The sequence below is a fragment of the Nelumbo nucifera genome, chromosome 4 (genome assembly GCF_055504915.1).
Source record: "Nelumbo nucifera cultivar China Antique chromosome 4, China Antique-T2T, whole genome shotgun sequence".
Classification (NCBI taxonomy): Eukaryota; Viridiplantae; Streptophyta; class Magnoliopsida; order Proteales; family Nelumbonaceae; genus Nelumbo; species Nelumbo nucifera.
In genome coordinates, this window is record NC_142652.1 from 63,176,600 (window position 1) to 63,190,498 (window position 13,899).

At 38.4% G+C, this 13,899-nt stretch overlaps 1 protein-coding gene across 1 annotated transcript; it reads right to left on the reverse strand.

Annotated features, from left to right (window-relative positions):
- Positions 1-5,105: 5,105 nt before the first annotated feature.
- On the reverse strand, positions 5,106-10,408 carry LOC148800613 (uncharacterized). The gene is made up of 6 exons (XM_088903802.1): positions 10,244-10,408; positions 9,970-10,150; positions 9,586-9,669; positions 8,156-9,100; positions 7,694-7,906; positions 5,106-6,526 (listed from the first exon to the last, which is right to left on the reverse strand). Exons 1-6 carry the CDS (start codon positions 10,406-10,408, stop codon positions 5,106-5,108), a joined length of 3,009 nt encoding a protein of 1,002 aa, XP_088759928.1.
- Positions 10,409-13,899: the final 3,491 nt, after the last annotated feature.

Genomic DNA, 13,899 nt, shown 5'->3' on the forward strand with positions numbered 1-13,899 from the left:
CTTACCTTGTGTGATTGGCAATAAAAGAATCGAGCATGCCATGATAGATCTAGGTGCATCCATCAATGTCATGCCATACTTGATTTATTGTGCTTTGAGATTAGGTCCCTTAAAGGAAACTAGGGTAGTCATTCAGCTAGCTAATCGTTCTAACACCTACCCGGAAGGGATTGTTGAGGATGTGTTGGTGTAGGTTAATGATCTAATCTTTCCAGCCAACTTTTACATTCTGAAGATGGAGTAGGACACGGTCACAAGTTCAACCCCACTTCTATTAGGCAGGCCATTCATGAAAACGGCCAAGACCAAAATAGATGTGGATGAGGGTACCCTCTCTGTCAAGTTCGACAGAGAGATTGTTAAATTTAATATCTTTGAAGCTATGAAATATCCAAATGAATGCCATTCGATCTGCTCTATTGACACTATTGATTCAATTGTGCAAGAAATTTTTGGAGAAGAGGACATGAATGAAGAACTTGAATTAAGTGCACAGTTGGACAGGGAGGAGGAGTTTGATACATCCTGCGAAACTCCGGAATCGATATCGGAACAAAAGGTAATCAATTCTAATATTTCATTGTCATTTTCTCACAAGAAATTGTTGCCTTTTGTTTTGCAGGCTCCGAAGTTGGAATTAAAGACTTTACCAGCTCACCTTAAGTATGCATACTTGGGCGACAAAGAAACATTGCCCGTGATCATTGCGAAAGGGTCGACTAAAGAACAAGAGGAACAGCTCATCAAAGTTCTGAAAGAACATAAGGTGGCGATTGGTTGAACCTTAGCTGACATAAAAGGGGTGAGCCCCACAATTTGCATGCATAGGATTCTTTTGGAAGATGGCGCCAAACCAGTTAGAGAATCGCAAAGAAAGCTCAACCCGGTAATGAAAGAAGTGGTGATGAAAAAAATACTTAAGTTGTTGGATGAAGGGATAATCTACCCAATTCGGATAGTAAATGGGTAAGTCCTATACATGTTGTACCCAAGAAAACTGGGATAATTGTGGTAAGAAATCAAAATAATGAACTAGTCCCAATGAGGGTACAAAGTGGCTGGTGTATGGTAATTGATTTTTGAAAACTTAATTTGGCCACTCGAAAGGACCACTTTCCCTTACCCTTCATAGATCAGATGTTAGAAAGATTAGCAGGTAAGGCCTTCTTTTGTTTTCTCGATGGGTTTTCAGGTTATTATTAGATTGTTATTGCCCAGAAGGACCAAGAGAAAACAACTTTCACTTGCCCATTCGGTACTTTTGCTTACAGATGAATGCCTTTTGGTTTGTGCAACGCTCCAGGCACTTTTCAAAGATGCATGATAAGTATATTTTCTGAATCGATGATTGCTTGATGATTGCTTAAATAATTTAAGCAATTCGTTTTTGGCAATTCGTTTGATGATTGCTTAAATAATTTAAGAAAAATTCTGAATCGATGTGTCGAGACTAATCTTGTTTTGAATTATGAAAAATGCCACTTTATGGTAAAGGAAGGCATTGTGTTGGGACATGTTATCTCGGCTAGAGGAATAGAGGTCGATAAGGCCAAAGTTGATTTAATTGTGGGCTTACCTTACCCTACAAATGTTAGGGAAGTACGTGCCTTTCTTGGACATGCAGGTTTCTATCGCCGGTTTATCAAAGACTTTTCAAAAATCGCCCTGCCATTGTCCAAATTGCTTCAGAAGGATGTGCCTTTCAACTTTGGGGATGAGTGCAAGGAAGCAATTGACAAGCTCAAGAATCTATTGACAATTGCACCCATTATTCAACCACCTAACTGGAACTTGCCCTTTGAGATCATGAGCGATGCAAGCAACTATGCGGTAGGGGCTGTTTTAGGTCAACGAATTGAGGGGAGGAGCCACGTCATCTACTATGCTTCAAGAACGTTGAATGCTGCACAATGCAACTACACAACCACCGAAAAAGAGTTATTAGCAATTGTGTTTGCTTTAGATAAATTTTGATCATATTTGCTTGGCTCTAAAGTGATTGTATTTTCTGATCATGCAGCTTTGAAATACTTGCTAGCGAAAAAGGAGTCAAAACTCTTGCTCCAAGAGTTTGATTTAGAGATTAAGGATCGAAGGGGAGCTGAAAACTTGGTGGCGGATCATCTAAGTAGGTTGGTAAGAGATGAGGACTCCTCACCCATCTCTGAGCTGTTTCCTAATGAGCAACAATTTCACATAAAAGGTATGGTCCCTTGGTATGCTGATATTGTGAACTACTTGGTTACCGGAATTTTGCCTAATTACCTTAGCACATCCATGAAGAATAAAATCAGGTATGAGGCAAAATATTATGTTTGGGACGAACCCTATCTATGGAAATTCTGCTCTGATCAAGTGATTAGGAGGTTTGTCCCTGAGAATGAGCATATGTCAATTTTAAGTTTCTGCCATAATTATGCTTGTGGTGGTCATTTTGGGCCAAAAAGAACTACTCGAAAAGTCTTAGATAGTGGGCTGTATTGGGCAACCCTATTTAGAGATGCATACCTGTTTTGCAAAAATTGTGAAACATGCCAACAAACAGGTGCATTATCTCACAGGAATGAGATGCCCCAAACCCCCATTCTTATCTGTGAAATCTTTGATGTTTGGGGTATTGATTTTATGGGACCCTTTTCTCTCTCTTGTGGTTTTGTTTACATACTTTTGGCAGTTGACTATGTCTCAAAATGGGTGGAAGCAAAGGCCACTGGGACTAATGATTCTAAGTGTGTTGTAGGGTTTATCAAATCTAACATCTTCAGTAGGTTTGGCATTCCTCGAGCCATCATAAGTGATCAAGGGACCCACTTCTGCAATAGAGCCGTCGAAGTTTTACTGAAAAAGTATGGGGTGCATCACCGAATCACCACTGCTTATCACCCCCAGACAAACGGCCAAGCTGAAATTTCCAATAGAGAAGTCAAGTCCATTTTAGAGAAGATGGTGAATCCAGGAAGAAAGGACTAGAGCCTACGTCTAGATGATGCACTGTGGGCATATCGAACAACATATAAAACACCAATAGGGATGTCTCCTTACAGGTTAATTTTTGGCAAATCTTGTCACTTGCCAGTTGAAACTGAGGATAGGGCCTATTGGGCAATCAAACGTTGCAATATGAACATGGAAGAAGCTGGCAAGGCAAGAAAGCTTTAATTGCAAGAATTGGAAGAGTTGCGGTTAGAAGCATATGAGAATTCGAGAATCTACAAAGAGAAGACCAAATTATTCCATGATAATTTGCTTTTAAGAAAACAATTTATAATTGGACAAAAGGTTTTATTATACAACTCTCGACTCCAACTCATGCCAGGTAAGTTGCGTTCCAGGTGGATGGGTCCATTTGTTGTTACTAATGTGTTTCCTTATGGTGCAGTAGAGATCTCAATAAAAACAAGGTTTTCAAAGTGAATGGGCATCGATTGAAGTTGTTCCATGAGAATGCAAATGTCTCATCTATGGTAGACATCTCGTTGGACCTTCCTCATTATTCATCGAGTTAAGGAAGCAAAGGAGGAAATCGAGCATAACGACGTTAAACAGTTGCGCTTGTGGGAGGCAACCCATTGTGTTTAGTTAATTTTGTTATTTTGGTTGGTTTCGATTTCTGTGTTTAGTAGCTGATTTTATATCTGAAGGAACCCAACAAGGCATACAGGGAAGTTCCCTCAAATCCTTCTACTATTTGCATAATCACATACATTGGGGACAATTTATACCTTAAGTGTGGGGGGATTAGGGAAATCTGATAGAATTTGGGGTAACCCTAGCATGCTTCGATCATCACTTCTTAACCTTGCCTTTTGAAATTTCTGCCCCCTGGAAACTTATCCTTGAATGATTTCAAACTATCAAGAAATATGTGCTTAGGCTGAATAGATAGGATAGGATGCAAGCATGACTAACTGAATTTTTGGCTGCATAAGGTACCTCATTATTTTAATCGATCAATAGGCAAGATGCATACAAATTTAACCCGCACGAGTGTGTGCTTAATTTTCACCTAAATGTCTGTCAAACACGGTCTGATTATTGTAGAACTTGCTATGTTAGACATGTTGAGACCACGTTAATGAGTTCATGGATCAGAATGGTGATGCCCTTGTGATTCTTGTGCAAAAAAAAAAAAATTCGTGACTAATGTGAGATAGACCATAAAATGCACTCACATCCAGAAATGAAAGCAAGGGTGAGATGGAGCATAAAATGCACTCACCCTAAAACCCCAACCCCATTCTCACCCTCAGATCTTTGGAATTCATGCTAAGTGGTGGAGATGTGATACATAGCAAGCTTATGGTAATAACATACCTTGTTTTGACCTAAGATACAAAGAAAGGTAATTGAATCTGGCTGCATTGGTATGTTAAAACAATGGGTGCTTGTTCAGTCCAAGAATGTTCTGCCGGTGGAAGGTAGGTTTCCTTTACTGTCGATTTAACTTGGGACCATGAGGAATGGTGATTTGAGATCACTCTTGGACAAGTTAAAAGGGAAAAAGAAATGGAACTGGGAAGATTACCAAGTCAGGACTGAAGCATGCAATTGATCAGGCCTTATCAGTAGGTAGTTGCTTAAGTTTTGCCTTGCCCGAGGAAGGGCAAAGTTTAAGTGTGGGGGGATTTGATGAGACTAAAAAGTACTGAGATGCCATCCATAGCCAGAAATTTCAGCTAGATTTGCCTGCATCCTTTCTTATCTATCCTGCCTAAGCACATGATTCAGGGTGGTTTGCAATTATTCAAAAACAAGTCTCTAAGGAGTGGAAATTTCAAAAGGAAAGGTTAAAAAGTATGATCAAAGCATAGTAGAGTTCGAAAAAATTTTATAATTTTATCAACCCCTTGATCCTCCCCCACACTTAAGATAAACATTGTCCTCAATGTATGGAATATGCATAACAAGGAGAGAGAGATTGAAGAGGACTTCCCTGAATGTCTCATTGAGATCCTGCAAATGTGAGATACGAAGAGAGAGAGAAAATAAAAAAACACACTCATAAAAAATACTAAATAAAACAAACAAATAACTTAATGGGTTGCCTCCCACAAGTGCTCTTTTAAAGTCGTGAGCTTGACTTTCTCCTTTCTTTCATGGTGGTTTCAAGGAGAGAATGGACCTATGGTGGATGGTTGCTCTCCTTCAATATAATGCTTCAACCGCTGCCCATTTACCTTGAATGTGTTGCCCTTAACATTATGCAATTCAATCGCTCCATGAGGGAATACTCTAGCCACTACAAAGGGTCCACTCCACCTAGTTTTCAGCTTCCCAGGGAATAGCTTGAGACGAGAATTAAAGATCAGCACTTTGTCTCCTTCTTTAAATTCCTTTCTTACAATACGGAAGTCATGCCATGCTTTGGTTTTTTCTTTGCAAGTCCGAGCATTCTCATATGCTTCATTTCTCCATTCCTCTAATTCATTGATTTGGAGCTTTCTTTGATCACCTACATTTCTTAAATCAAAATTCAGAAATTTGGTTGCCCAGTAAGCTCTATGTTCCAGCTCAACGGGCAGATGACATGCTTTGCCGAAGACTAATTGATAAGGGGACATACCAATCGGAGTTTTGAATGCCGTACGATAAGTCCAAAGTGCATCGTCTAGCCTTAAGGACCAATCCCTCCTAGATGTGGTAACTGTCTTTTCCAAGATCTGTTTTAGTTCTCTATTAGAGATTTCTACCTGGCCGCTAGTCTGGGGGTGATGGGGGGTGGCAATTCTGTGCGTAACACCATATTTGTTTAATAATTGTTCGAATTGCTTGTTGCAGAAGTGCTTCCCCCCATCACTTATCATAGCTCGAGGTGTCCCAAAATGAGTGAATATGAACATTTTCATGATTTTAATGACAACCCGAGCATCATTAGTGGGGTACGCACATGCCTCCACCCATTTGCTCACATAGTCTACAGCCACAAGTATATAAGAATTATTAACAGATTTTGGGAAGGGTCCCATGAAGTCGATGCCCCATACATCAAATATTTTGCAAACAAGGATGTTATTTAAGGGCATCTCGTAACGTTGGGAGATATTACCTGTCCTCTGGCAATGATCGCAAGCACTTACATATGTGTAGACATCCTTGAAGAGTGATGGCCAATAGAACCCGCTTTGGATAATCTTTGAAGCAGTTCTTGATGTTCCTTGGTGACCTCCTGCTTCTCTGTCATGACAGAATTTTATAACACTCAACACTTCCTCCTCGGGAATACATCTTCTTATCAGTCCGTCCCCGTAGATCCGGTACAGGTAAGGTTCATCCCATAAATAATGCTTGACATCAGAGAAGAATTTCTTTCTCTGCTGATATGTCAAGTGAAGTGGCACCACCTTCATTGCCAAAAAGTTAGCCAAATCAACAAACCAAGGTTCATTATTACCATTAATCGCATAGAGTTGCTCATCTGAGAATTCATCATGTAAGGCTGAATTATCAATATTTTCAACATACTTTTCATCCAGCCTTGATAAATGTTCAACTACTGTGTTTTCACTACCCTTCTTGTCCTTAATTTCTAAATCAAATTCTTGCAACAACAAGATCCATCATAGCAGCCTAGGTTTTGCATCTTTCTTAGCAAGCAAATATCTCAAGGCAGCATGGTCTGTGAATATGATAACTTTAGATAAGAGCAGATAGGATCTGAATTTTTCAATAGCAAATACTACTGCAAGTAGTTCCTTTTCGGTAGTGGAATAATTTTTTTGTGCTTCATTCATGGTCCTACTTGCATAGTAAATGGTATGGAATTTCTTATCTTTACTTTGCCCTAAAACTGCGCCTAAGGTATCATTGCTTGCATCACACATTATTTCGAAGGGTAGTTCCCACTCTGGATCTGATACAATCGGCGCTTGAACCAATTTCTCTTTAAGAATGTTGAATGCATGCAAACAATCATCATTGAAATCAAAAGGCACATCCTTAACTAGAAGATTTGTTAGGGGCCTGGCGATTTTTGAGAAATCTTTGATAAATTGCCTATAAAAACCGGCATGCCCAAGAAAGCCCCAAACATCTTTTAATGACTACGGTGGAGGTAGTTTTTCAATCAGTTCTATTTTAGCTTTATCAACCTCGATGCCCCAGGAGGACACCTTATGCCCTAGAACGATTCCTTCTCTAACCATGAAATGACATTTTTCCCAGTTTAAAACAAGGTTAGATTCCTCATACCTTTGAAGTACCTTTTCCAGATTAAACAAGCATTCATCGAATGATGATCCATAAATAGAGAAATCGTCCATGAAGACTTCCATGAAGTCATCGATGAAGTCACCAAATAATGACATCATACACCGCTGGAACGTGGCAGGTACATTGCACAGTCCAAATGGCACTCTCCTAAATGCAAAGGTTCCATTTGGGCAAGTAAAAGTAGTTTTTTCCTGATCTACCAATGCAATGGGTACTTGAAGGTATCCGGAGTAGCCGTCTAGGAAGCAATAGTATTCGTGCCCTGCAAGTCTCTCTATCATTTGGTCAATAAATGGTAGAGGGAAGTGATCTTTCCTAGTGGCCTCATTTAATTTTTGATAGTTTATACACACCCTCCAGCCAGTTATTGTTCTTGTGGGAGTTGATTCATTATTTTCATTTATAATTACAGTAATCCCACCTTTCTTTGGTACGACTTGAACGGGGCTTACCCATGATGAATCTGAAATTGGATAAATAATACCTGCTTTGAGCCATTTCAGAATTTCTGCTTTTACTACCTGTTGCATTTTAGGATTCAGCCTCCTTTGTGGTTGTGCCTTGGGGCTGCAGCCTTCCTCCATCAGAATTTTGTGTCTACAAACCAACGGGCTGATTCCTTTTATGTCTGCAATGCTCCATCCTATGGCCAATATGTGTTGCTTGAGTACCCTCACAAGCTTTTCCTCTTGGAGACCTGTCAATTCAGAAGAGATAATTATAGGTAAAGTGGAACTATCTCCCAAAAATATATATTTTAAATGAAAAGGTAAGGGTTTAAGTTCCAAATCTGAAGGTGCTTTGATGGAAGGTAGTAATTGTTTGGTTGAGGTCGGCCTCTCTAATGATAGAAATCTCCCTTGTACGGGCTTGCATTTTTCTTGGCCGCCCTTTAAATAATTTATTACCTCCTCTACTTCGTCCTCCACTACCTACATGTTATTACCAGAATTAATGAGACAGTTTGCAAGGGGGTCATCTAATTTTGATTTATTAATTTCTGCTGCCACCCCATCAATGGAGTCGATTACATAAATTTCATGCTCTTTAGTGTTGGGATACTTCAGGGTTTGAAAAACATTAAATATCATTTCTTCTTCATTAATCCTAAGAGTAAGTTGATCCTTTTGTACATCGATTAAGGCATTACCAGTAGCAAGGAAGGGTCTCCCTAGAATTAATGGCATCGATCTGTCCTCCTCCATATCCAACACAATGAAATCAGCAGGGATGATGAAATTCCCTACATTAACTAAGACATCTTCCACTATTCCCTTAGGGTATTTAATGCTTTGATCAGCTAGTTGTAGGGTAATGGTGGTAGATGTTAGTTCATGTAATCCAAGTCTCTTAAAAATAGAGTAAGGCATTAAATTTATACTAGGACCAAGATCACATAAGGCTTTATCGAATTCAGCATTTCCTATGGTGCAAGGTATAGAGAAATTCCCTAGATCCTTCAGTTTTGGTGGTAGCTTATTTTGAAGAATGGCCAAACATTCTTCGTTTAGTTTTACCATCTCGCAATCCTCCCATTTTCTTTTGTTGGACATCACCTCCTTAAGGAATTTTGCATACTTGGGCATTTGTGATAACACATCAAGAAGATGAAGGTTAATATGAATCTCTTTAAACACTTCCAGAAATTTTTCAAATTGTTGATCTAATTTAGCCTTCAAAACTCTTCTTGCATAGGGAATAGGGAGTTTAATTTCATGTAAATTCAGTTTAGGGGTACTTCCCTCATTCTCCTTTTGCGGATTGGCCGATTCAGCTTCCTTGTCGTCTTCTTGGGTTTCGCTAATTGTCTTCTCACTTCTTAAGGCTATGGCGTTCACATGCTCTCTGGGATTCTTTTCTGTGTTGCTAGGCAGCCTTCCCTCTTTCCTCTCTGATAACATGCTCACAATTTGCCCCACTTAAACTTATAAGTTCTTAATTGATGTTTCATGGTTTTGGAATTTTGCTTCAGCAGTGTTGATGAACTTAGAAATCATCTCCTCCAGATTGCTCATTTTCTCTTGTGGGGCGGTTGTTGTTGGAATCCCATGGGTGTCTTTTGCTGATTGTTGCTTCAAGAAAAATATGGATGACTCCTCCACCCTGGGTTGTATGTATTTGAATATGGGTTGTAATTTGACCTGCCAGCATGAGAGATAAAGTTTGCATTCTCATGGGAAACAAAAGGACTATTTAATTGACAATTAGAATTGGCATGTCCTAATTGACCACATAAATCACATGAGATGCTAGATGGTGTATTCATGGCTGCAATACTAAAATTATCTAGTCTCTTATTTAGGTTGGCAATTTGTGCAGATAGGGATGCAAAGGAATCAATGTGGTGTATTCCCCTCTGATTGGTTCGATCATTACTCCATTGGTAGTTGTTTGATACCATCTCCTCCACTAGGTCATATGCTTCCTCTGGAGTTTTCCTCATGATTGTACCACTTGTAGCTGCATCAATAATGGATCTATTAGAGGGGGTAATACCATTATAAAAAGTCTGTATTTGTCCCCAATGTGAGGTTAAATGCAAAGAAAGGGCAGCAAAACTAAACTAGAAATGTAAAAAATAAAAAGGAAAAAAACAAACTTCCCTATCATGAATCAGATCCTCTAACTCTTGTGGTTTCAGATTTCGGTGTTCTCCCCTTCCATCCATCATGGGTGGGTTTAAATATGGAACAGGGGCCTACAAAACAGAGGGTAACGGTCTCTTATTAGAAATCGGCAACATAATATACTGAGCATTACCTTGTCCTTCTTGACCGTCCTCCAAATAGTTCAGAACCTTCTTAACTTCCTCATCCAAGTTATCTTTCAAAACTCTTTCAGGGTAAGGGAAAGGAAATTTAATAGCATCTAAACTCAGTTTAGGTGTACTCCATTCGATCTCCATTTGAGAATCGGCTGCCTCAACTTCCTTGTCATCATTCTGGGTCTCATGAATGGCATTCACTTACTCCCTTGGGTTATTCTCTATATTGCTAGGCAATTGTCCCTCTCTTCTTTCCGACAACAGATTTACAATCTGCCCCACTTGAACTTCTAAGTTCTTGATTGATGCTTCATGACTTAAGAACCTCTTATCATGTTCTTGGAACCTTGCTTCAGTAGCATTAATGAACTTAGAGATCATTTCTTCCAGATTACTCTTTTTTTCTTGTGGAGGCAACTGTTGTTGGAATCCCATGGGTGCCATTGATTGATTGTTGCTCCATGAAAAGCTTGGATGATTCCTCCACCCTGGGTTGTATGTATTTGAATATGGGTTGAAGTTTGACCTGCTAGCATGAGAGATAAAATTAGCATTCTCATGGGAAATAAAAGGACTATTTAATTGACAATCAGAATTAGTATGTCCTATTTGACCACATAAATTACATGAGATGCTAGATGATGCATTAATAGCTGCAACTTTAAAAGTGTCAAGTTTCTTATTCAGATTAGCAAGTTGAGCCGATATGGCTGCAAGGGGATTGATATGGTGTACTCCCTTTTGATGGGTTCAGTCATTACTCCATTGGAAGCTATTTGATACCGTTTCTTCCACTAGATCATAGGCTTCCTCTGGAGTTTTCCTCATAATTGTGCCACCTGCTGCTGCATCAATAATGGAGTGATAGGATAGAGTAATACCATTATAAAAAGTTTGAATTTGATGCCAAACTGGTATTACATGGTGAGGATACATCCCAATCATATCTTTAAATAAAGAAAGAATTCGAACAAAAATAAGAAAAAAAACAAACAAAATAAAATAATAAAAACAGAAATAACAATCCAAATTAATCAAGGTTAACAAGTTCTAATATTATTTTAGGATTAAATCCCCGGCAATGGCGCCAAAAACTTGATAGCTATAAATATAACCCTAGCAAGTGCACTAGTTATCAAGTAGTATAAAAATATCGTACCCACGAGGATTTAACAAAATAAGTACTAGAACTACAACCTTCCCTAATTATCTGGACAATCGAAATTCAGATTTGAGTAAGAACTACTAGAAATAAAAACTAGAAAAAGAAAATAAAAGCAAGGGTGATCACTAACCGAATATGCAATGGATGAAATCGCTAGGACTTTTGGTCTACCTAACCAATGTAATGAATATTGATGGGTTCGATTAACCAAGATTATTTGTCATTCCCATAAGATGAGGTCTTTCCAATTTTATTCAGTACTCTCTCTCGAGATATACTAAATCTACGCCCATCAGGTAACCCTTCGATCTCTCGAGTAGAGCTCTCAAGATGGGAGTGCATTAAGTCCAAGAAAACCATTAAATTCAGATGAATAATGTATATATATTTCTATATACCATTCAATTCACACTATGAATTATTCAGTCGATTATGTGGATTCCTCTCTCGATTCATTCACATAATTCAAATCAATTAAGAGGTGGCCAAGCTCTTAATTGCATTAAGCACAATAATTCATAGACTATATGGAAATCACAATCTTGGATAAATCACAGAGATAAAAATATATTCATTAACATGGTTTAGGCTTTCCACAGTCCTAGCAAGAAACAAATCAGTTCATGATAAAAGAATTAAAGCAAACAAAGGAAAAGAAAAAACTCTTGAATTCGCCCATGGTGCTGAGATATCCTCTTCTTGCCGCCACCTTCTTCTTGAATTCTTGACCATTTCTTGACTGATTGCTCCTTGCTTCTTGATTCAATCCCCAAGATTGAGTGATGCCTCAAGCTAGTCCACCCCCCCCCCCCCTTTATATAGCTTAAAGGGGAGGGGGTGGTCTCCTACTTCCTCTTGAAGTTTATCTTACAAGAATAGAAAGTCTTATTCTAATCCTACTCTTATCTCTTTATCTAATGAATTCGATCCTTTTATCTTTCTAAGATTTACATCAAGAATTTAAATCTGGAAGGACTCCTCTCAGTTTCTTGTTCTTGGATTCGTATTAAACCTCCTCTGCGAATTGGGCTTCAGCCAGGCTTTTCTAGAAGTTGGGCTTCAGCTGCTGATTGGGCCTTCCTATGAATTTTCCCTGACTACGACCCGGATTTGACTTCGATGCAAGTCGAATCTGCGAAAGCCCAAAACATGAAAGTTGTGGCTTTTTTTCTCTTATCTTTCCCGTGGGTCTTGAATAAGCCCAATCGGAGTTCGGATACGCAAGTTAGGCCCTGATTACTGAATGATGTCGAAACTGTGAAAAATCATCCGATTTGTCTTTCTTTGCTCCTGATGCCTTATTTCATGCCCTGAACCGAAATACAAGAAATATGAGTCTAATTAAGTACTAATTCAATATAAAAGACAGAATATTAAGGGATAAAATATGATAGATTTTATTCTCATCACACTTCCTAAGCATCTCCTTAAATCTTTCTCATGCTTCATACAAGGATTCCCTCTCAAATTGAGCAAAAGTGGTAATATCATTAATTAGCTTTGCTGTTTTGGATGGTGGGAAATATTTAGCCAAAAATTTCTGGGTTAGATCATTCCAAGTGGTGATACTTCCTACAGGGAGTGAGTTGAGCCAATCATTAGCTCTATCACGCAATGAAAAAGGAAATAATCTAAGCCTAATTGCATCATCACTAACTCCATTGTGTTTAAATGTATCACATATTTCAAGGAAGTTAACAATGTGTGCATTAGGGTCATCACATGGTAACCCAAACTGAATACTAGTTTGGATCATTTGAATTATTGCAGGCTTTATTTCAAAATTGTTTGCATGGATGGTGGGCTTGCAAATGCTCGAAGTCGCCCCATCAATGTTTGGACAAACATAGTGCAAGAGGGTGCGATTTCCTTCTGCCATCTCTCCTTCAATCTCTATGGCTGGTTCGCAAATAACAACCTCTTCTCTTGCTTTTCCTTTGTTCGCCCTTTGCAACAAGCAAACGGTCCTTTCAATCTCAGGATTGAATTCAGCTAATCCTTCCTGTCTAGTGCGTGTCATGCACTAGTAAATTTGAACCAGCAAGAATTCGAACAAACAAATAAAAATAAAAATAGAAATAAAAAGAAATAAAAGGAAAATAAAAAACAGAATTAAGAGGTCCAAATTAATCAAGGTTAACAAATTTTAATATTATTTTAGGATTAAATCCTCGGCAACGGTGCCAAAAACTTGATAGCTATAAATATATAACCCTAGCAAGTGCACTAGTTATCAAGTAGTATAAAATATCGTTCCCACGGGGATTTAACAACTAGAAATTCAGATTTGGGCAAGAACTACTGAAATTAAAAACTAGAAAAAGAAAATAGAAGCAAGGATCACTAATCGAATATGCAATGGATGAAATTGCTAGGACTTTAGATACACCTAACCAATGTAATGAATATTAATGGATTCGACTAACCAAGATTACTTGTCATTCCCATAAGCTAAGGTCTTTCCAATTCTATTTAATATTCTCTCTTGACATATACTAAAACTACGCCCATCAGGTAACCCTTCGATCTCTCGAGTAGAGCTCTCAAGATGGAAGTGCATTAAATCCAAGGAAAACCATTAAATTCAGATGAATCATGTATATATATCTCTATATATCATTCAATTCACACTATGAATTATTCAGTCGATTATGTGAATTCCTCTCTCGATTCATTCACATAACACAAATCAATTAAGAGCTTGGCCACCTCTTAATTGCATTAAGCACAATAATTCATAGACTATATGGAAATCACAATC

Excerpts from the sequence above, each read along its gene's own strand:
- LOC148800613 (XM_088903802.1), bottom strand. The coding sequence starts at position 10,408 with ATGGGATTCCAACAACAGTTGCCTCCACAAGAAAAAAAGAGTAATCTG. Across the intron at positions 9,670-9,969 it reads GGACGGTCAAGAAGGACAAG|CTACAAGTGGTACAATCATG; the intron begins GTAATGCTCAGT and ends TTATTGATGCAG. Across the intron at positions 7,907-8,155 it reads AAACTGTCTCATTAATTCTG|GTCTCCAAGAGGAAAAGCTT; the intron begins GTAATAACATGT and ends CTGAATTGACAG.